Source organism: Chelonus insularis, unplaced genomic scaffold (genome assembly GCF_013357705.1).
Source record: "Chelonus insularis isolate UGA/USDA-ARS -01 unplaced genomic scaffold, ASM1335770v1 contig_36_pilon, whole genome shotgun sequence".
NCBI classification, from domain to species: domain Eukaryota; kingdom Metazoa; phylum Arthropoda; class Insecta; order Hymenoptera; family Braconidae; genus Chelonus; species Chelonus insularis.
The window spans coordinates 88,435-110,252 of NW_023276530.1; the positions used below are offsets into that span (position 1 = coordinate 88,435).

The 21,818-nt window shown below is 29.3% G+C and overlaps 1 protein-coding gene across 11 annotated transcripts in view; it reads left to right on the forward strand.

Moving 5' to 3' along the window:
- The window catches only part of FoxP (forkhead box P), a 122,580-nt gene that overhangs the window by 56,642 nt on the left and 44,120 nt on the right, over nt 1-21,818 (forward strand). For 9 of the 11 annotated variants that reach the window (XR_004690332.1, XM_035083786.1, XM_035083784.1 and 6 more), the window contains one exon: nt 11,659-11,793. Coding sequence is in view for 9 of the 11 variants with exons in the window: in XM_035083784.1 (XP_034939675.1) it covers nt 11,659-11,793 (135 nt within the window). In the remaining 2 variants the exon portion in view is untranslated. Of the gene's footprint in view, nt 1-10,915; nt 11,418-11,658; nt 11,794-21,818 lie in introns of those variants that run through there. The other 2 variants (XM_035083787.1, XM_035083788.1) reach the window with 2 other exon arrangements.

Sequence of the window (21,818 nt, forward strand, 5' to 3'; positions counted from 1 at the left end):
TATTTGAATTCATCTTCCATTGGTCGATTATTTCATTCGTAATACATATTATTTTTTTTATAGACCATGGATTATAAATTATTTCGCAAAAAGAGAATTAATAATATATTAAGATTATTTTGTAAAAGGATATTATTATGAATAATGAAAAAAAAATGTTCTTTTCTTATTGGAATTTTAATTTTTAGAAAATATGCATTTATAAAATTAAACTGCAGAAAATTTTAATTAGTCATGCAAGCTTATTTTCATTATTAATAGTTTTTATTAATAAGAAATCGTTTGTATTTTTTATAACAAAAATGAGCTTAATAATTAAACTATCTTAAATTATTAATTATAATCTTGAGAACAAGTTGACAGCCTGTAGTCTGTACTTAGAATTTAAATATTATAATTGTTCAAGTTTTAAGTATGATGTCTAAGTTGACTTTATCAGTTTTAGTATTATTACTAAGAGAGAAAAAATACGTGAAAAAAATTAAATATTCATAAAAAGTGAAAGCTTATCAATACATACAATTCATCACAATTATTCCAAGTAATTGCAAATCATACAGATTTTTAAAATAATTTTGAAAAATATCGTTAAGGTAGTTATCTCCCGAGAGGTCATATCAAAATTCATTGTGCCCCAGTCGAAAAAAATTAATTATATATAAAAAAAAATATCCAAACTTCTGTGAAGTTATATTCAGAAATTATTTATAATGTGAAATAAGTAATATTCAATAATATCTAGAAAGTATTATTAATAATTTTTTTTCTACAATTTGAAACAATTCTTTGTACAGACATGTACCAATACATCGACATTACTTATATGTATGTACCACCACATTACTATTCTTCCATTTGTTGTCAGATAATTAATTTTAATAATTTTTTGTTCAATAACTGAACGTCAAAATTGTATGAAATTTCACTGAAGCATTAATTACATATTAATTAATTTTATGATTTTTTTTAAACGTAATCGTAACTTCCGTTTTGGAATATTTATTGAAAAACTATCACGAGTTACCTTCTGCCATTAGACTGCATGGTAAAATCGCAATCTTTCATTGCAAATATCTTCATTTCTAGATGTCAGATCTTTTTTGTTCAGAGGAAAAAAATGTTCATTTTTGTTATTCTATAAAAAAAATGCGGTTGGAAAAAATATGTTAAGTAATCGCTGTCGCTGGATAACTACCTTAAATAAAAATACCTTTATAATTTCTAAAATAGTTCGGTTCCTAATAGAAAAAAAAAAAACGAATTCTCTTTAAGATATAATTATGAACTTTATTTTAGAGCAGTTCTAAATATACACAATTTCCAATAAGAGAAATCCACTAAGAAGATGAGGTAAAAGTGAAGAGAATAGGTTTGCAATTGACACATGAAATTTAAAGAAGTCTAGAGACAGATAAGAATAAAGAGTGCGGAAGAAAAAAAGAAAAGAATAGGAAGGCGAGCAAGTCGCTTCACTCAATATTACCCACGGCATTCGAGCCCTTATTCTTTTCTCTTTCCTCTTCCACCTCGCTGAAAATTTACATTTCCTCGTAAGGAACGAGTTTTTCTCCTACTCCTTATATTCTCTAGCTCTTCAGTTCTTCTCTACTGCAAACTGTCTGTTTATCCCGCTTTCTTTCTTAAAGAGCTCCTCTTCGTGGGAGTGGGCTTGTGACCTCTTCTATATTTTATTTCTCTCTGTTTTACTTACTTACTTGTATCCTCGATAAAACTCCTCGGCCATTCTACTGCTCTACAAAACAAAAGAATTTACCCTCATCGAGATTCCATAGCACCTCATCTGTCGTCTTAGGATGCAAAATCCTTCATTTGTGTCCCTTAAATTATTCTTCATTGCTCGATAATCGAAAATATACCAGACAATTGTTTGCACTACAGTCATTTCTTTTCAACTAAATACAGATGAAAAAAATAATAAAATATTCTACTCATTTTTATTTGATTTTCTTCAATATTCCATCGTGAAAAAATCCACTTGAGATCGAATAAGTTACATATTTTTAAATATATCATGAATTTACTTAGTATAAAACCGCCAAACTGAATCTTTTATTTCGTTTCATCTCCAAGACTTCAGTCTCTTTAAATCTCCAATTATCACGTCTCGTCAAACAGAGGCAGTGGTCCCTTCAATCTAAGGTTCAGTCACTCGTAATAGGGAGAGTTACTTTATTGCCCTTGGACCAAAATTATCCCCTATATTCTTAGTTTAAACTTTGTAATACGTGAATAAAATTATTTACGATTTGTGTCAATTCCTTGACGATTAATACCTTTTTTGTCTGCTTCAAAAGAAATGTCTAGAAAGTGTCAATATATTTAAAAATAACTAACAAATAAATTTACATCTTGATAAAATAATAGAAATAATTTTAAATATTAATTGTATTAATTATTAGAAAGTAATGTAGAATTTGATAATAAAGATTGGAAGATTAACTAGATATTTACTTTTAAGTAGAAAAAGATCTTCTATGTTTGATCAAAACCATGAAGAAAAATGATACCTATTTAGTCTACTAAGCTAATCATTGAGCTTCTTGTTTTTTTACTACCACATTTCCATGTTACTTTCCTTCAGCTTTAAGGCATTAAAAATGTAAAAAATCGCTTTAAAGGAAATCCTATCTTTGGCTGGGTTGGTTTCAAATCTTACTCTGGGAGAGGAAAAATTGCGTCAATTATCCACTGATTTTAGGGCGAAGATCTGTGGCTTAGAATATACCACGGATGTTTATCCTTCTTGATTATTGAGACACTATTTTCCATTACTATCACCATCACCTTCTTACTCTCACCCTCTTTTCACAACTTCCCTTCCTCCTGATACAGTTCTCTAAATGACAGTAGATTCTTTTTTAATACTTTTCATAATTATAAAACGAAAATTATTTAGCTATTTATTGAACATTTTAAGAGGTTTCTTGTTGACAATTTATATCATCCCTCTTTCTTGGCACTGCTATAGTGTTATAAAAGTAATGTATTGATATTGTAATAAGGAAATGATTGGATGTGTCGATGACAACGGAATTCAGGCGTGAGAAGCAAATGGCTATTATTCATAACCAGCTCTGCGGATTTTCTTGCAAAACGCATCTGGATTCTATCTTCTAGGGATTTTCATCCCCCTTTTCAATATGTTATAAAGTAATACACTTAAATATTTAACTTGTATTTATAATTATAGCTTTCCTAAACATGTTGATGCTGGTGATGGTGCTGATGATGATGATGATGGCATACATGATGTTGTAATTTATTCAAATCAATTATCGATTTCAAAACGATGAATAAAATTAGTGAAGATGATAAATGATAAAAGTGTGACTTTAGATACTGGTATGGTTGTGTAATTTATAAAATGACATTAAACTGTCACAGTTGAGAATTTAAGAATACTAGCATGTTAGGAGGGATGCTTTGGATGTGTATAATATTAAGAAATAGGAGAGACATTATATATATTAGCTCGACTTAAGACACATAATGATCTCAGACTGAAGATCTCACTTGGTAGTATTTTTGTGTGGAAAAAAGCTGCTATAAAAGGTGGTTGGATTTTCTTGAGAAGAAGTGGCTGAAGGCAGTGAAGCGTAAATAAGTATGACTTGGAGCCACCGTTGATTGTGAGCCGCGAGTCTACCGCGGCTTCTGGCCGCCCTTTTGGCATAAAATAATGTCTATAGGATAAAGGGCAAGTAATTTGAAGGGTGGAGTAACTTCAGTGGCATGAAGAACCCTTGGAGAATTTTTATTCATTGACACTATACTCAAGAATTTGATGGGAGGGTAAAGCGTGTGATCTTACACAAAATTATCATCTTTACCAGGGAATCAACCCCTAAAATAGTATTTTATAAATTTATTTTTTTTTATTATTATGCGATTGACAAATCAATTTAGGAATTTCTTAAACGAAATATAAATGTAGAATTTAATTATTCAGATCTATCAAGAAGATGATTGAATGAAGAAATGTATGTCAATTTGTATTTTTTATGATGATATATGATTGACCACAGATCAATGTATTAAGCATACGTATATATACGTAGCCCATAAATCAAGAAAAGGTCTTTCCATCTTTCTGGACACTGGGTATAGTCTAGCAAACATACGAAGGTTTCTTTATACACCCTAGCAGTAGCTGGTAGAAGAAAAATACGTAGGGTTCGTTTTCGTTTCTTTATTTACTCCAAAAGTGGCAACGAGAGGGTGAAAAAGACGTCGATCTAGTGGTACATTGCCACGCCCGACGATAGCCTGACCAGTTCTCACAGTAAATACTTCCAGTGAGTTTGCAAGTTCCAACGATAATCTTATCCCTACACAGTTTGGTGTATCCATGAGCCAGCAATAAATTTTGATGTTATTTATTAGCATACTTCAAATAAATCCATCAACATTTTAAATTATTTATATCACATCGTTTTTTAATATTCAATATTTTTACAAAAGAATCCAACTTAATTGACATGCTTGATAGTTTTTATTTTTCATCAAGAGTTTACACATACAAGGGCTTGATTGGCAGATGGCCATACATCATTTTCCATGTTTTGAATAGACTATCATATAAACCAGTCTGGTATCCATTAATAATTCTATTCCCTTCATCTCTCTATTGTCCTATCATCGACAAACTGTTTGCAAATTCTGCAATGCGGTCACACAAAACAACTCCATCGATATTGTATCAGAATACGAAAATATTTCTTTTGTAGTGTAGTTTTTTCCTTTCTGTCAGACTTTATTTTTTATTATTTTCCAACAGTTTGTTTTTATTTTTTTCTTTGACTAATTTTAGGCAAATGTAAAATCCAGGTAAAACTCTTAAGCTTAATAACCAAGTCAAAAAGTAACATTTAGAACTGTCGAGTAAGTAGATATAGAGAAGTATTAGGGAAACCAAAGCTCACCTTTTCACTGGCCAATTATAGAAGATATTCTTGGTAATCCTATTATCCACATTAGCTCATTATTGTATAACTTTAAACTCATCTACGCAAGCTTATCAAGTCCATTGCTAACCATGTTCAGAAAATTGTCAAATTTGAAATGTCCTTGATATTGCATTAATTACCTTTTCTCCAATCATTAAGAAATAATGAGCTCTAAATATTAATGAATTATTCAGTAACTTACCTTTCTCATTTCAATTCTATTATCACTTTAAAGACATTCCTATCACAATAGCATCAGAAAGAAAAAACATATCGACATCAAAGAATGAAAAAAAAAAGAAAAACAAAGGTAAATTTTTGTCTTACACTTTTGCAAGGATTTGAACCTTATCAGTAGCTTTAGAGATTTTATTTAGATCCCAAGCAATCCACAGGCCATAAATGTGAATCGTTTCATTGGAAAAGGATGCAGTAAGAGCAGAGATGGTCGTATAGAATATTGGAAGTGGACTTGTGTAGGTTGGTATCAAGAGAAGGGTGTTGGAGACGATTCGATGTCCACACCTCTGTTGTCAGCTAATGTTCAAGCCGTTGCAGGGGCTCTAGGAATGACCAGAGAAACCAAGTGGAGTGAAAAAAAAGCAAAGCCGAAAAGGAGAAAAAGCATGGAGAGTATTAGCCAAGACTTCGAGACGTGTTTCAGAATGATCAGAACCCTGGTTGCTATCAGCTTCACCGACAATCCCAGCAAATCTCTTCCACTATAAACGGCTAAACAAAGAGGTTGGTTCTTTGGAAACAGCCCTAGACTTCTAGACGACGATCAGCAAACCTTAGACACCCTTATCGGCCTCTGTCCACCACTTACGATCATTTATCTAGCTCCCGTCTTACAATTTCGCCACATTTATCCCTTGTCCTGTCCAAGTTTAGCTTTTTTTCAAGGAAATCACCACCTCAAGTTTTCTTCCTAAAAAGATTCGCCACTTGGATTGAAACAGAAACTTATTCGGAAATGAGTTCCGCCCTTATTCGATAATAAAAGAAGGCAGATTAATGCCTCTGCTCTTGAATCCAATCAACATTACTCTGACAATAGTCTACCAGCCAATGTCCTCTCACTTCTATATGCTACGATATTATCAACAGCATCAGCTACTTTTCTTTTTTTTCCTCCTACTCCTCTTCCACCTCCCACTCTTTGATGTCTCATTTCATTTTATTCCCTCTTCTTCTTACTTATTTCAATAACATTTTTTTATTACGCCTTAATTCAATTTCATCATGAGTATCCAAAGAATGTCTGGATTATTAGCATTACTAAATTAACATTTTACTTCATTTATTCTAATTCTGTTAATAAATAAAATATTTTATAAAGTGGAATAAAAAAGAAAGGACGGAATCTATCCAATTATCGTAACCCATTTCTAACATGTGAAAATCCCATAGAGAGATAACTGGTTGAAGGACATCTTGTTCGTATCAGCAACTCATATATGTGACGTGTTCAGTTGTCTTGTCTGTAAAAATTTAACCACCTTCACTTCCTCAGTGGACGTGGGATCTACCAACCCGGAAACCTGCGGCTAAAACTCCCTTTCCGCGACGTTTGCACTTTTCGGATTAACCGCTGGACATTAGAATACGGAATTGATATATTACGGGGTCTTTCCTATCTTTCCTAGAGAAAGAGCCTCCTAAGGCGTACAGATAGTCACATGCACCCGCTTGGATATATCCCTCAAGCATGACTGGACACAGTTTGCATTCCTCATCGTATTATCTTGGACTCGTAAAACACTCTTTTATAGATCCATGAGAATGTCCAGCTATGAACTTGGTCACGGGACATTGAATTGTATCTCATCTACTTTACTTTTTTTTCTCCTCTGTTTAAATATCAAGATTATGCCGATTTTTATTATTTACATTAAATTTATAGGATTATTCTGTCGTGATTAATAGCCTAGTGTGTGGACATTATCAGACGAAAAGAAAAGAATCAGTTGAGTTCACTGATAGAAGAGACTTATTACTATTAAAAGACCATTTTTTAATTATTAGAATCAATGTTTTTTAATTATTAATAAATATTTTTTAACAGTAAAGAAGCCTTAGTTATGAAAACATTAATGGTTTTATGATAAATACATCTCATTTTATCGTAAAGAAATAGTTTTTAACAATTTATAAATCGGCGATCGTAACGCCACCTAACGTTACATCAACCAGAATTATAACCTCACTTTTTGCTTTATGCATATTTTTTATTATGGTTGGACCCGGAAAAGAGTTGTCTTCGGGTGATTTCGAAAAAGTCGACTCCACTAAAAAAAAGTAGTCCTTTTAGTTTGAATTTCCCTAAGATTTGTTATCCTTTTCTAAAAAAATTAATTAGCGGATTGACGTCATAATTGCGTCATATTCATCGCCTTTTTATTCGTTATTTGATTGGTTGTTGAATTTATTGGCGGTAAATAGCTTTTATTTGAATTTGGTTAATTCGAAAAGAATGTTTATTACGGTGTTATTATTTTTCAGATATAATTATATTTATATTAATGTTAAAATATTTTGTTATGAAGATTGTGTAAATTTGATGGAAAAAATAGTGGGACATGTTCACTAAGGTGCACGGAGCGCGCTATCGACCCCTAGTTACACGCAGAGAAATGTATAGTAAAAATTACTCTAAATTTTATGGTAATTTGGTGACAGCGCAGGGTGGAGGTAAAAATTACTTTGCACATTGTTAAAATTACTAAACTGCATAGTTATTTTTACTCCAATTATACCCTCAAAATTACTATGCAGTTTAGTAATTTTAACAATGTGCAAAGTAATTTTTACCTCCACCCTGCGCTGTCACCAAATTACCATAAAATTTAGAGTAATTTTTACTATACATTTCTCTGCGTGTACTAAGAAATATCATTTTTATTGTTATTAATTATTGATAGAATGTGTATGCGACGCAATATGAATATAAATTAATTTTTAAAAAACGAATTAATAAATAAATTTGTGATTTTTTATATTTACCGCACGGTGTAGTAAGACAAAATGGGGCCGAAAAGACTCTTTTCCTGGTCCAACCATAATAAACAAAATGCATAAAATAAAACCAAATCCTAACCTCATTCGAACGATATGTTATTTTATATGAAAAAAAATCATGTAATTTACAATAAAATATGATTTATATTGGTTACATTAGATTCCTTAATAGTTAACCAGATTAATTAACTGTTAAAAAATATTTTTCAATAGTTAAGAAGCCTCCTTGATTATTACAAATCACTTCTATCAGTGTAGTCACATAAAGCATAAAAATCTCAAAACTAACTATTAAAAAGTGTGTGTTGTCCAGTTAGATTTCAGTTGACACTAAATCGTAGTGGATATGGAGAAAAAAGAATTGGCTAAAAAGGGGATGAAATGAGTGAGAGAAGATGGGCTAGAGTAAAAACTCTCCGAGTGTCGACCACGGACACAGTTCTGAGATAAAAAATTAGCCAGAGTTGCAAACGTTTCCACCTTAAATCATATATTTATCGCGACATTAATTCAACCCTTTTAGAACTCTCACCTTCTCTCTTTCTCTTGTTTCTTACTCTCTGGGGTTTTTACTAACAGTTCTGGCGCCCATATACCCGGACTCTGGTTCCCCTCATGCTCCTGACAACCCGTTACCTCGCTAATTTCTCAGATTCAAGTATTTTTATGTAGTAACCCTTAGTAGTCTGTGGGTCCGGTCTGGGCTTAAATCCTCTCGTTTATTATTTAGTGAAGGCCGAAAAGCCTCACGCTTTTTTTCTTGTTCGACGAGAAGTCTCTTTTCCGACATATTATCTTTGTATATTCAACCCCTGATGATGTGTCCACACGTTTCTTTTTAATATATCTCTTACTTACATTCTTCTCTGCACTCTCTTAATTGACTTTTTTTTAATTACTCATACTCTTTATTTTTTTATATGTTATGTAACTCCTTTTTCTTTCGAATTATAACTGATTAAAAACATTAAATATTCAATTAGTTATAATGCTAATTTTGATTGTTATAATTTTAGGAAAAAATTATTGTACACAATATAAATAATTGTTTATTTAATTGAAATATTTTTTTATCAAGTTCACATTAAAGTGTTATTTTTAATTTTTATTTTATAAAATGGCTTTTATAGAACGACAATGGCTAACAAAATTACCTAGAAGAGTAAAAATAAGGAAATTTGCTAATCAGCACTTGAAGAATTTTTTTAAGAGATGTAATCAATTAATTGTTTAAACAAGTGTCCTTCAATTCATGTAAACACTAGATGTGATGAACTAGGACTCTCGAAAAAGCCTTTGTGAACGAAGGATAAGATTGAGCTTGGATCAAAGTCAGAGAGAACTGAATAAGTAGATTCGGTCGAATTGTTGTTAATGTCAGACATGCCTAGGACAAGTCATGGATACATTCTTGTTCAATTTTTATTTTATAAAAAATTCTTACCTTTGTATTTCTTGTTTGCATATTAATTAACCCTAACAGTATTGTTTTTATTAATTACATTACTCATGACAAAAATTTATTAACGTTTTAATTAATTTTCAACAATTTAATCAATGAATTCAGATCAATTAAAATTTAATTTGATTGAGTTTCAATATTATTCTTTTTTTTATTTTTTATTATATATATATAATCTTATATATTCAACAATACATCAACTGAAATGGAAATAAGAAATAAAATATTATTGATAGATTAAGCAAAGTCTAGAAATTAATGTAAAATAACGAAGAATATTTTCAAAAGGCATATTATAAACAGGAAGAGTGCATTTGTATTGTTTATTAAATAAACAGGTATTTTGAATTGAAATACCGGCTGCGCGGATTTTAAGCACTTTTGTTATTATAGGACTAAAAGACAGAGAAGGAGAATTGGGTGAATATATATATAAGTATTTCACCCTGTACCAAATAAACCGTCTGTCCGCTACGTCGTCATTATATGGGAACCCTCGAAATTCACTCTCTCTTTCTTACTTGATCGAATTTCGAGCTCACAACAAAGAGTAAATAAATAAATAAATATTTGTTTTCTACAGCTGATCAATCATCATCATCTTTTAAATGTTTATTAATCAATAAGGGATCAAAAAAATAAAAATACCATAGACTAAAATGCAATTATTTGAGTATAAAAAACAAATCAGCTTCTGTGTATATTTGTGACCTTCATTTAACATGAGATGTATATATATATAGTTGTACTTATGTTACTATTAAAGAAGGGGAGAATGAATGACTAGTAAGAAAAAAAAATTAAAAATTCAATGAAACGAGCATCATGTTGCCGAATAATATTCATCTCAAAGTTTTCTTTCAAATTCTTTTCTTTCCCCTTTTTATTTTTTTTCTAAGCATCAAACGTTATATTTCCGTCATACAAATCGACCACCTTGACGACCCTTTTAAATTTTTTTTTGTCCTTCTGCGAACGCAGAAACGACACTACATAAAAACACATGGTATTGGGCCTATAATCTTTTAGAAATGTTTACTCATAAACATCTGTGATCACAAAAAATTTATTTAAATTCCAAATAATTCACACTCATGATTTTTCTAATTTAAAATTTGTAAGATAAATAACACTCAATACTTAAGAGCGAGAGAGAGAGAGAGAAAAAAGAAAGAGTAACAAGATAAAGCATAGATTTAAAAAGAAAAAAATCAGCAACGATATTTTCTACAACTTATCACGTGAAAGACGACTCTAAAAATGATTTGATATCTGCAAGGCATATGAACGAGTAGTGTGTCCGAAGAGCAAGTAGCAAGCCGGGCGGCGGTAAGAGGCTAAAAGGGCCGCGAAATGAGTAAGAAGGAGAGTGGTTGGAGTAGATTTAAAGAGGGAAAAGGAAAGATATGCGAAGTGAGACGGAGTTTGACGTATACGGATAGAGAAGTATGGTAGGGGAAAGAAAGAGTGTCGGCAGGGCGTTTGGAATAGATGGAAGGGGCTCGCGATCTTGAGAGAGGGGCGAGGAGGATCAGGAAGGGAGAACTAAAAGCAGGCCTGTTGGTTCGTTTCAACTATATTTGTTTATATTTACACAATAAGCAACAGCCCCGCCGGGTTCAGCCGACTCTGAACGCTTGGCATCACCGCTTTTAGTGTTTAGTCCTCCGTTATAGTCGACAACTGTATTTACCGTTACGTTTTCTCATTTTTTATTATCAAAATCCTTTTTTTTTTTCATTTTAATCTATTCATATATAAGTTACTTTTGCACTCCAATTCTCCCTCCATAAGCTCGTGGATACACGTGCGCCTTTTTAGTGGATACCCGCGGTGATTTCCGCAATTTTGTGATTTTTTTATTTGTGATTTGTGATTAGTGATTTTCTTTTGTGCTAAAAGTTATCAGTGTACTATTAAGAGTGATCTCATTTTAGAATTGATCTGTGACAGAGAAAAAAAATGATGTAAGAATTAATAATTGTTGAATAAAGTTTCAAATTTTTCTATTGCTAAATTGATAATTAATTTTTTATTGCAAAAAAGAATGATTCATCTTGAAAATAATTTATTTATTCCGAAATAAATATGCATTATTAATGATGCATTAATAAAAGTTGATTAAGTGATAGAGTTATGAATAGAAATGTAAAATAAAAAGGAGTTTATGATGATTTAAAAATGCGAAAAATCATGGCATGATTCTAGGACGATGGCATAATGGATCATGACACAGACGGAGACGGAGCGATCAACTTGTCAACGTCTCAACGACCCTCTGCTTCGACCACCCCAAATGGTGACGGTCCAGTCTACAGCCAAGATCAACACGACAAAGATCAGGTACTAACAAAAATCCCTATTACACCCTCCATTATTCTACTCTTATCTTAAGACGTTTCAATATTTCACGTCAATTTTTTAAACTGACTTTGACTTAATTGCAAATTATCTCAATTAAACAAAATAAATTTAAAAAAAAACTTCACCAACAATTGATATTAATATTCAATGAAGAGTAATTTTAAATTTAATACCAAATTTAAAAATCCCGCGCTTGATCTATATCTCGAGTCAGAGGTTACATTTGGAGTAAAAGGGGAAGAAGGATTTTTATGGCTCTTCAAAAGCTTCTATTGTTATAAATCTGGTTTATCCAAGATTTTATGATGCCTCATATATGTGCAAATACACAACGCAAGAATGTTATATGTACATAATGATGTTGACTTTATATTATTCACTAGTATTTAATTTCCTACTCAGCAATGAGTTTTTATTTTATTTATAAACAAATCTACTTAATTAATAGAAAGTAACGTTATCAAAAGTATTATCTAAAACGCAAATAAAATTCATCTTTATTAATCATCCATTTACTCTTTTACATTCATCAACATTTTTATTTTTTTATTTAATATAATTATTGATGCAATCACAATTAATTGATTGGTATAAATAAAATTATCTCGATTAAAAATAGATATTTAATTCACTGTCGATAATAGTATTGAGTAATTATTTTAAAATTATTCCATTTATTAATGAAGTCTTACCAATTTCCTTGATATGCAAATAAAAATAACTCCAATCTCTTAAATATATTTAGAACAATAGATATAAAATTAGATGTATACAAAGTATCAAGATAAAAATCCTTTCTCAAGATTACTTACTAATTATTTTTAATTTATGATATTTAACTAAAAAAGTATTACAACACATATTACTGCTCTATCTTGTTTCATTTTGTGTACCAACTGTATAAACACAATTGACATGATTTTTTACTTAGTAATCAAAGCTATACATTTTTTTTTTAAACAATATGAATATTTTGAGTGATGATAAAAAATAATAATTAAATTTAATAAATGCAAAAACAAAGGCAAATAGAGAAAGATAAAGAGAAGGAAGTTCGACACAAGTAACATGTATCGTCTTGTAGTCTATTGAAATGGAGAAGGTTTTATCTGCATTATTAACTATCCAAAACCTTACGGCTGTGTACTTGAATTCAATCTAGAAATTTCACCGTCGACCCCTTGTCTTTGGTTGTGGTACTGAGAGAAAGAGGTGAGAGAGAATTTGAGAAAGACGTTGGTATATTCGTACGTACTGAGCTTTACTTGTTACAAATGAATATAGACGATTACCGTCTATTATTCACACAGTTAGTTTGCGGCTAGTTAGTGATATCTAAGAAAATGCTTAGTGAACAATTTCAATGTTTAACAAATACAAATTATTATTTACTCCGTCAAGTCAACTATTATAAATCGATTAATCAATCTGATACGTCATTAAGTTGTTTCATTATTTTACAATCAGTACAAACATTTAAACAATTCTCTTTCAAGCATTTATACAATGTATCAAAACAATTTGTTTGAATACTAAATAAATTATTTTATCGTAATAATTATTTATTTGATCGATTGAAAAGAATTTTAACCATTCACTGCAAATCTGAAATTTGGAAGTGTTTTAAATTAAAACATTATGATTTGTAGTGTTTAGATTGGATTTTATGTTTAACAAACTATTTATTTATAAATTTATTGCATTTGTTATTATTTTTTTTATTGTGTTATTTTATGGCGTTATTTATTATCATCACACTGGGAAAAATATGTGGTTGGATTTACTATTAATAGTTCCAAAAGGACTCAACTATTTTTTCCAAACACTGTAATTCTGGAGAAATTCAAGTGTTTAGTGATGAATCACTTAAAGTGTTTAATGATTAAATAGCTAAGTGTTTACAATGTTGAACGTCATAAACAAACTATAGCAATGTGGTATACGGCAAAAAGCGTTTAAAAGTCGACTACAAAAGTGCCATAGTTTGTTTATGATGCTTAGCATTGCAAACACTTTAACTGTTTAATTTCTAAATACTTGGGTTTGCAGTGAAATCGACTACAAATCGTAGTGTTTTAATTTAAAACACTTAGAGTGTTCGAAAATGACATCACCCTTTTGATTAATATTGTAGTTACTATTAATGCACTTGGAAGTGTGTAAAAAGTGGGCAATTCTTTAGAATTGAGGCTCCAGACGAAAATTGCTCCAAAAAATTTTTCACTTGCTGGGAACTATTCTGTTAGGTAAAATTAGATATTTAAGTGTGGGGGATGGACTTTTTAAAAGGGGATGGAAAGTGAGGTGAGAGGAGGGTATTAAAAAAGCACAAATACTTTTAATAATTACAAAATTATTTATGCTCTTTTAATCCTCCCCCTTCCTCCGCGAGTGAACATTGACCAAATTATAAACACTCCTCCTTACACCTCCCTTTGCCACGTTCTGAAATGTACAATTAATGATTTTAGTATGAAGTAATAACAATATGTCTCTCCCACCTTAAATTGACTATTTGTACTCTCAGAAATAACCCCAAATGCATAAAAAATTCTTTGGAGCAATTGTTGTCTGGAGCCAATTCTAAATAATTACTAAAAATATTAGTAATTATAATTTATTATAATGAAAGATTGTAAAATTTATTATTTATTGTTTAAATATTCATTTAAAATTGGTTTACAAAAATAAATCTATTGAAATTATGCCAAGTGAAAAAAAAATATTAGTCGAAAAAATATAGTTTAATAATTGATTGATTTTATTGTCAATAACTATTTGATAAAAATAATACTGACTAGTCATTGAAATAAATGATTAAACATTTTATTTATTGATAATAGATATTCTAGTGATTTTGCTAAACATTTTGAAATAAATTAATTAATAAACAAAAGAGAATGAGATTGGTTTATATTGATAACAAATAGCAAATTATAGATAAATAAGCTCATTGCATAGGAGTATTCATTTGTCGAATCGATTAATGCAATAATCGATGTCACGCACTGTCTCGGATTACGATTGTCCCGTCACTTGTTCGTGATAATATAACCGAGTGACAAATGCCTCTGGTGTGTTCGTTTGGGTTAGAAATAAAGTAAATCGATAGAAGATAAAAGTGGAATGATATGGCAGAAATAAAAAATGAACGGAGAAAAAAATAAAAAATGAGAGTGAAGAGGAGAAACATGTGTGTGTTCAGGATGAACGCACGTTGTTTTAAAATCGTGAGAGCACGTAGTTGTTTCAGGTGCACTCGCCTTTCGTTTCTCTATTCCACTGTACGATCGGTTCATATTCTCTTTTATACTTAAAACTCTTTCTCTTTTCCTATAGAGCTTCTATATACTTCTCTGATGAGTCTAGTGAAGAAGAGAATTATTTTACGACGGGATTTTACGTGTGGTTTCCGTAGTGCTTGATAGTGTTTACTCGTTTGCGACACAAATGTTTGTCTGATGATATTCTTACAAGTTATTTCAGGTGATCTTTTATGTAGAATGTTAGATTATGGTTTTGACGAGCTTAGTCATCGCCGGAGATCAAATAAACAATTTTTTTTTTTTATTCTTCTTTAATTATTAATATTGTAAAAGAACAACTTCAGAAAATAAATTAAGAAAGAAAATGTTTATTAAAAATTGACAGCAATTGATTAAAATGAAAGAATCCGTGCGGTCAACTCAAGTCTCAGTCAAAAACTGCAATACAGTAATGATCACATCTTATGATTTCTAATTTAATTACCAACATCTTAAATAATAATTATTATTTAATTAATTATTTTTCAAAAATTATTACAATAGATGTCTAGAGAAGGTACATCTTCTTATCAAAGCATTTTTAGCTTGTGTATTACTCTCACATGATGCTAAATTATTTTTAATTAACTTTAAATATTTAATAATTACACATTTTAGTGTTTTATTTTATACATTTAAAGCGTTTTAATGTAACTTCATCCATTTTATTAAGATTGTCTCGTTTTTAAAACACTTGAAAACGTTTTAAAAACGACACAATATTAATCAAATGGGTGACGTCATATTTAAACACTTTTAATGTTTAAAAATAAAACACTCGGATTTTTAGTGATGTCTGTATATATGGGAAGGGTAGGTAAAGTTGAAGGCTTAAGAAAATGTACTAATTTATCAAAATAAGCTTAAAAATATTTATTGCACTTTTTATTTATCAATTTTTATAATGCATAAAAAATTACTACTTTAATAAAAATTAATATTTTAAATATTTAAATTAATACTTTTGCGGTCCCGTCGTTTTTTGACTCTAGAAAATCGAAAAATTATCCGATTTTAATGATTTTTTTTTTTAAATCTTCATTTTTACGACGCATGTATAGAAAAAAATATAGGAAATATATCACTTGAAGATTTCATGTAGTTTTATGAGTTTGAATGTGATCATAAACGCACTTCTTTAGATATAATCGTTCATAGCTTTTTTGCAAAACATCAAATGAAGTTCATATATTTTTTTCGTTAATCTACACAAAAGAACAAAAATGTTTGGAGTAAAAATTATAGCAAATTTTTTTACTGAAAAAAAAAATGTAGAATTATTATAAAATAATTATAAATAATGATTATAAAATTATTATAAAATAATTAATATAAAGTGAAAATAAATTTTTAAAAAATTCTGATGATTAAAAAAGAGAAATGATTATTACTTCAAAATAAATAAATTAGTTATATTACTTATATTACTCTCCACAATGAACAAAATTACTGATAACATCACGCGAGTATCAGAAATTTGTCTATTTGAGTTTCTATTAAAAAAGATAACTGATGACCCCATTAATGATGAATTTGAAAAAAAAATTCTATCAGTAATATTCTGTATGACAAATGTTTTTGATAATCTTATTTCCCAAGCTTTCCAACCAGCAAAACTTAATTAAAAGCACGCGCGCAATGATTATTTGCTGAGCTGTGGCCGTTTGGCGTTTATTTTGGAAATTGCGTAGCGTAAGTGTGCCCCAGGGAGAGTTGAAATCCTAAACGAAGCCCAATGCCTCGGAAGTAATGAATAAGTTGAGTGAGAAAGCATAGTAGTAACAAGAATGAAAGTTAAACTAAAATCGCATCCCTTGAAGCTAAATAACAATAACTAACAAAGATAACACGACGTTCTTTTTTTTCTCTCCAGCTCCAAAATATAATAACAAAGCTCCAAAGAAATATTAATGCTGGATAAATTGAATTGGTGAGAAGAAAATCGCTTATCTAAAGGATATAAAAAAAAATAAGTGAAAAGGAGTAGTTGTGAGATGAGTTAAAGAAGGCGATGATGGTGGTGGTGGGTACAGAAGAGACACACGGTAGGACTAGAGTATAGAAAGGAAAAGGAGGAGGTAAAGCGTCGGCTAGAATAAACACATAGATGTTTTCTTTGTTCCTCTAAACTAAACAACCAACGAGGAATCTAAACAAAGGCCAGAAACCCAAATTCAATTTGGTCGCGATGTTTCCTCCTCTACTTCGCTATGTCTTCTCTTGCGGTACCTTCGGTCATCCCTCGTTCTGTCTTCCTGTTTAACATGAAAAAGATAAAGAGTAACGTAAATTATTCACCAACACGCTAATAGTCCAATACACTTTATTTACTGATACTCCAAATTCTAAAACATTATGAAAGCATTTTTTAAATATTCATTTTATTTCTTTTTCTATGGTTGAAATAATAGTAAAATAAAATTTGAATGAGTTTTTTCTCTAAAAAATTCGTGTAATCGAGAATTTAATTTGACTGAAACTCTTCGAAGAAGAAAAAAAAAACAAAAAGTTGCTTGTATTTACTCAGTTGGATTCTGAAATTTATACTTTTAATACTAAGTAAATAATTAATGTCGTCAAGAATCGAAAAAAATATTTAAAAAAAAAGAACTATAAAATTATCATACACATATATTTATTTTATTTATTCTTAATATTTGTCATTATTATTAGGATTAATTTTTTATCTCTTTCATAATGATAATTATAGATTTATTAATTAATAAATACTACAGATAAACTGTACTTTATCCAGATGTTTAATCAATATTTGTGAATTCTCATAGTAATTTATTATTCATGTACTAATAACTATTAGCATACTTAGAGATATTTACAGATTTCAAAATTTTTTATATTAGTAATTTTGCCATCTGTGCAGTTTTGAATTATCACGTGTAAGTTCAATACACTTGAAAAATATTTTATTATTCATTTATTAACCCAAATATTACGACAGAATTTAATTGATAAAAGAATAAAAAATTCCCAAAGTGTACTAACTATTGTGCCAAATAAAATGTCTGATATTTAACATCTGTTTGACGTAATTAATTATTTAAATCGATGACAAAGTAGTCTAGTATATTATTATTTCAGTCTATTGACGAATAAACTGAAAATATAAATTATCAAAAATTTATCTCACTCTTTTTCACGATCGAAATAATATTCTAAACACATCAAAATGAATGTAAACCTCATGAAATTATCTATAGTTGTGAAGTTTATATAAGAGTATAAGAAGCAAGTAGTTGCAAGAGAGGTAAAAGGAGATAGGAAGTGCATATTGAGCGACTAAAAGAGTCTTTTCAGGGTATATTGTTACGTCAAGTCGTCTAACTCTGTCTACTATATACTTGTCCGGATCGTGAAACCTCTCTCAACCCCAACCTACCTTTATACAAAGGTTCTAAATTGACGTAATAAAGCGCGAGAGCACACGAGGTAGCGTTTACATGGATAGATGAAAATATTCTGGAAACCTTTTTCATCCACTTGACATTCTTTACCGTACTCTATGCTCTCTGCATGTTTGTTTATCATATGAGTCTCTTCAAGGACAAGTGGATTTTTTTTTTAAGTACATTTTTACTGTATCATGACCATGTGAACACTTGAGACTTTCTCATTAAGAGGGATTGGTTGTAATGTGAATTTTTTAATCCAAACAAACGATTTTTTTTTTTCAAATTTCATCCAAGTATTTTTACTTGATGCCATTTACTATTTATGTATATTTATTATGATTAAAAAATTGCACATCAAGCAGTTGAGATGGAAGAAATATTTCTGAGATGTGTTGCATGTTAGGACATTAAGTTGCATCGTGAGAAGAAATTGCATGAGAAGACAAATGATAAGAAACGACAAACAACACTTGTAGGATTAATTATAATACAAGTCGACATCTAAACATGAGATATATAACATTTTAGATAAAATAAAAAAATGAAATAAGAATAAAATAATATTAATTCTTAGTAGAGAAGTAGTGGAGGAGAGAAGACATGAGGCAGACGGTTCGTATATCATAATGATACTCGAGTAGTAAAAGAGTAGTAAGACAAAGCCTCGTATATTGTAACACTATTATACACGCTTTATAGCACCTCGATGTCATACTTTCATGCTAAGAAAATTCAAACCGAGCTTTATTTCTCATAATGTTTCAAATATACAGGAAATCATGAAAGTAAATGTTTCTCACGTTATCTTTACTCGCTTATGACAGCAGTGACGTTTGGAATATCATCTCTCCCTTAAACCTGGTAGAGTCCAGGTGAAGATAATGGTGTTTGCGTTATTTGGATAAACTAGCTTTATCAACTATATATAAAGCACAAGATACACCTACAGTGTGACACGAAACATGATAAATACACATATTTTTAATTATTTATCTTTCTAAACTACGATGAAATAACTATTATTTAATTTATTTATTATTGTTAAAAATAATTATCATGTAATTATTAGTCGAGGTCGTGTTAATGAATGAGTAGAGATATTTTTATTTGTTCCAGTGAGAAATGTAATTCATAGCATTTAACATTTAAAAGTTAATAAATAATTAAATGATTTTTATTAAATCAATGAAAGAAACTGTGGTTAAATTTAATAGAATATTTCTATTAATTAAATTATATTTCACTTGGAGTATATATTTTTTAACTTGATTCAATTAGTAATACTCAATTGATTTTTTTTTTTTAGAGAATTAAAAATAGTCAATAAATTTCATTTACTATAAGAATTTATTGTAAAAAAAAAATATTAAGAATAAAATTTTAGATGCATTTATTACTTAAAATTAGATGTTTAAATATAACGATTTAAATTAATTATTAACTAGAAATATAACGCGCGCTGTCTCAAGTTAACAACGTAAAAATTATTTAATTTTTATTTTTATTCATTTCGAAAATTTAAAAATAAAATTGACCAATTAACGCACGAATAAAATGGTTACGTTTTTCTGATTGGTCGATTTAATTTAAAATTTTTTTCTTGTTCTTATCAATATTGAATTGTAATCTCTATGATTTTATAAAAAAAAATATTATAAATATTTAATTATATTCAATAATTTTTTTTTCTTATTAATTGTTAGTTTTTTTTAAAAAAAACATACAAGTGATAAATATTTAAATAATAATATGAAACGGATATTCTCGGTGTCTTAATCCATCCAAGTCCTCTTTTATATTGCAATCGTTCATATTTTATTTAAGATCCGATGTCGATTTATGACGTGAAATGAACGAATTCAATTTGCTGGGAAGAAAGTTGGAACAGATGGCCGATCAGATACCCAGAGATTGAGGGAAAATAGTCTCACTCTTGTTCATTTTTTCTCTTTTTTTTTTAGATTTTTATTTTCTTTATCTAACTTATATTCTTTTTTCTGTGTGCAAGAGAGAAATGTGCTTTAATTTTTCAAGTTTTTTAATTAGCGAATGTCTCGGTGTTCCGCCTTCACTTTAGATTCTGAGACATTTATATTAGTAAGAGAGAATTGTGAGCCACCGTATGCCACTCTCGTTTTCAAGCCTGTCTTTCAACTCCCTTCATTTTTTTTTCCTTTACTAAATCTTGAATTTTCTGCGCTTGAAAAATGTCCAATTTGTTATTCTTAATTACGTATTAAATAATAATTATCCACTCCTGACACTTGGGGTTTGAAAAAAACTGTCGAATTAAAATTTACACCGAGACTAAGACATCATCGTAAATAATAGTATTCATTTTTTGTCGTAAACTTATTCCTTGAGTCAATCATTTATTTTTTATTAATTAACCTCTGGAAAAAAACTTTTTATCTAATAACCACAATTAATTGTTTAATGAATTTGAACAATAATTAATAAAACTAATTATTTAATCATGAATAATCTCCACGAATCCGTAATTTCGTTTTTTGTTTATAAAAAATTACTATTGTTATAAACATTATACAATTGTTTAATCACATCCAGTTATTTATAACAATATTTTATTGATATTTATCGAATATAATCATAGTAATGATCATTCAATAAATTCAACCCATTTTGAATTGTTTATAACAAATTGAATTTGTTATAAACAATACATAATTGTTTAGAGTCATATGAAGTTATTAACAACCATAATATATTGACCTCAGTCGTCAATAATGTTAATCATCTGATAAGTAGAATCTATTTCAAATGTCTTCTTTACTCAACTTATTTTACACTCTTTTTGTTATAAAAAAAAAAACAGCTAGACCGAATTTGTTTAAACTTCTTTCAGATTTTCTTCATTGTATTATCTTTAAAATGAAATTAGTCCGGAGTCGATATCTTTAGTGGTTCTCAAGATATCGAAAACAAAAAAAAAAACCTGTCATACGTACGTACAATTATACGTGCGGACAATTGTACGTACGTCTATAAATTTATTTTTAAACCTTCTAATATGCTTACAAATGTCTCAAACCGTAAAAATATCAGAAAATAACGAATTTCAAAAATCAACCCTTAATTGGAAGTTAAAAATATATATATTTTTTTTTAATTTTATTAAAATATTCCAATAAACTGTGATGTTTATAATTGACAACATGGCTGAAGAATGGATTTAATATAAATATGAAAAATACTGAATGAAAACTAAAGGGAAAAATTGATCAATAGAAAAGTAAAAGGGATGGTTAGAAGGGTAACAGAGTTAAAA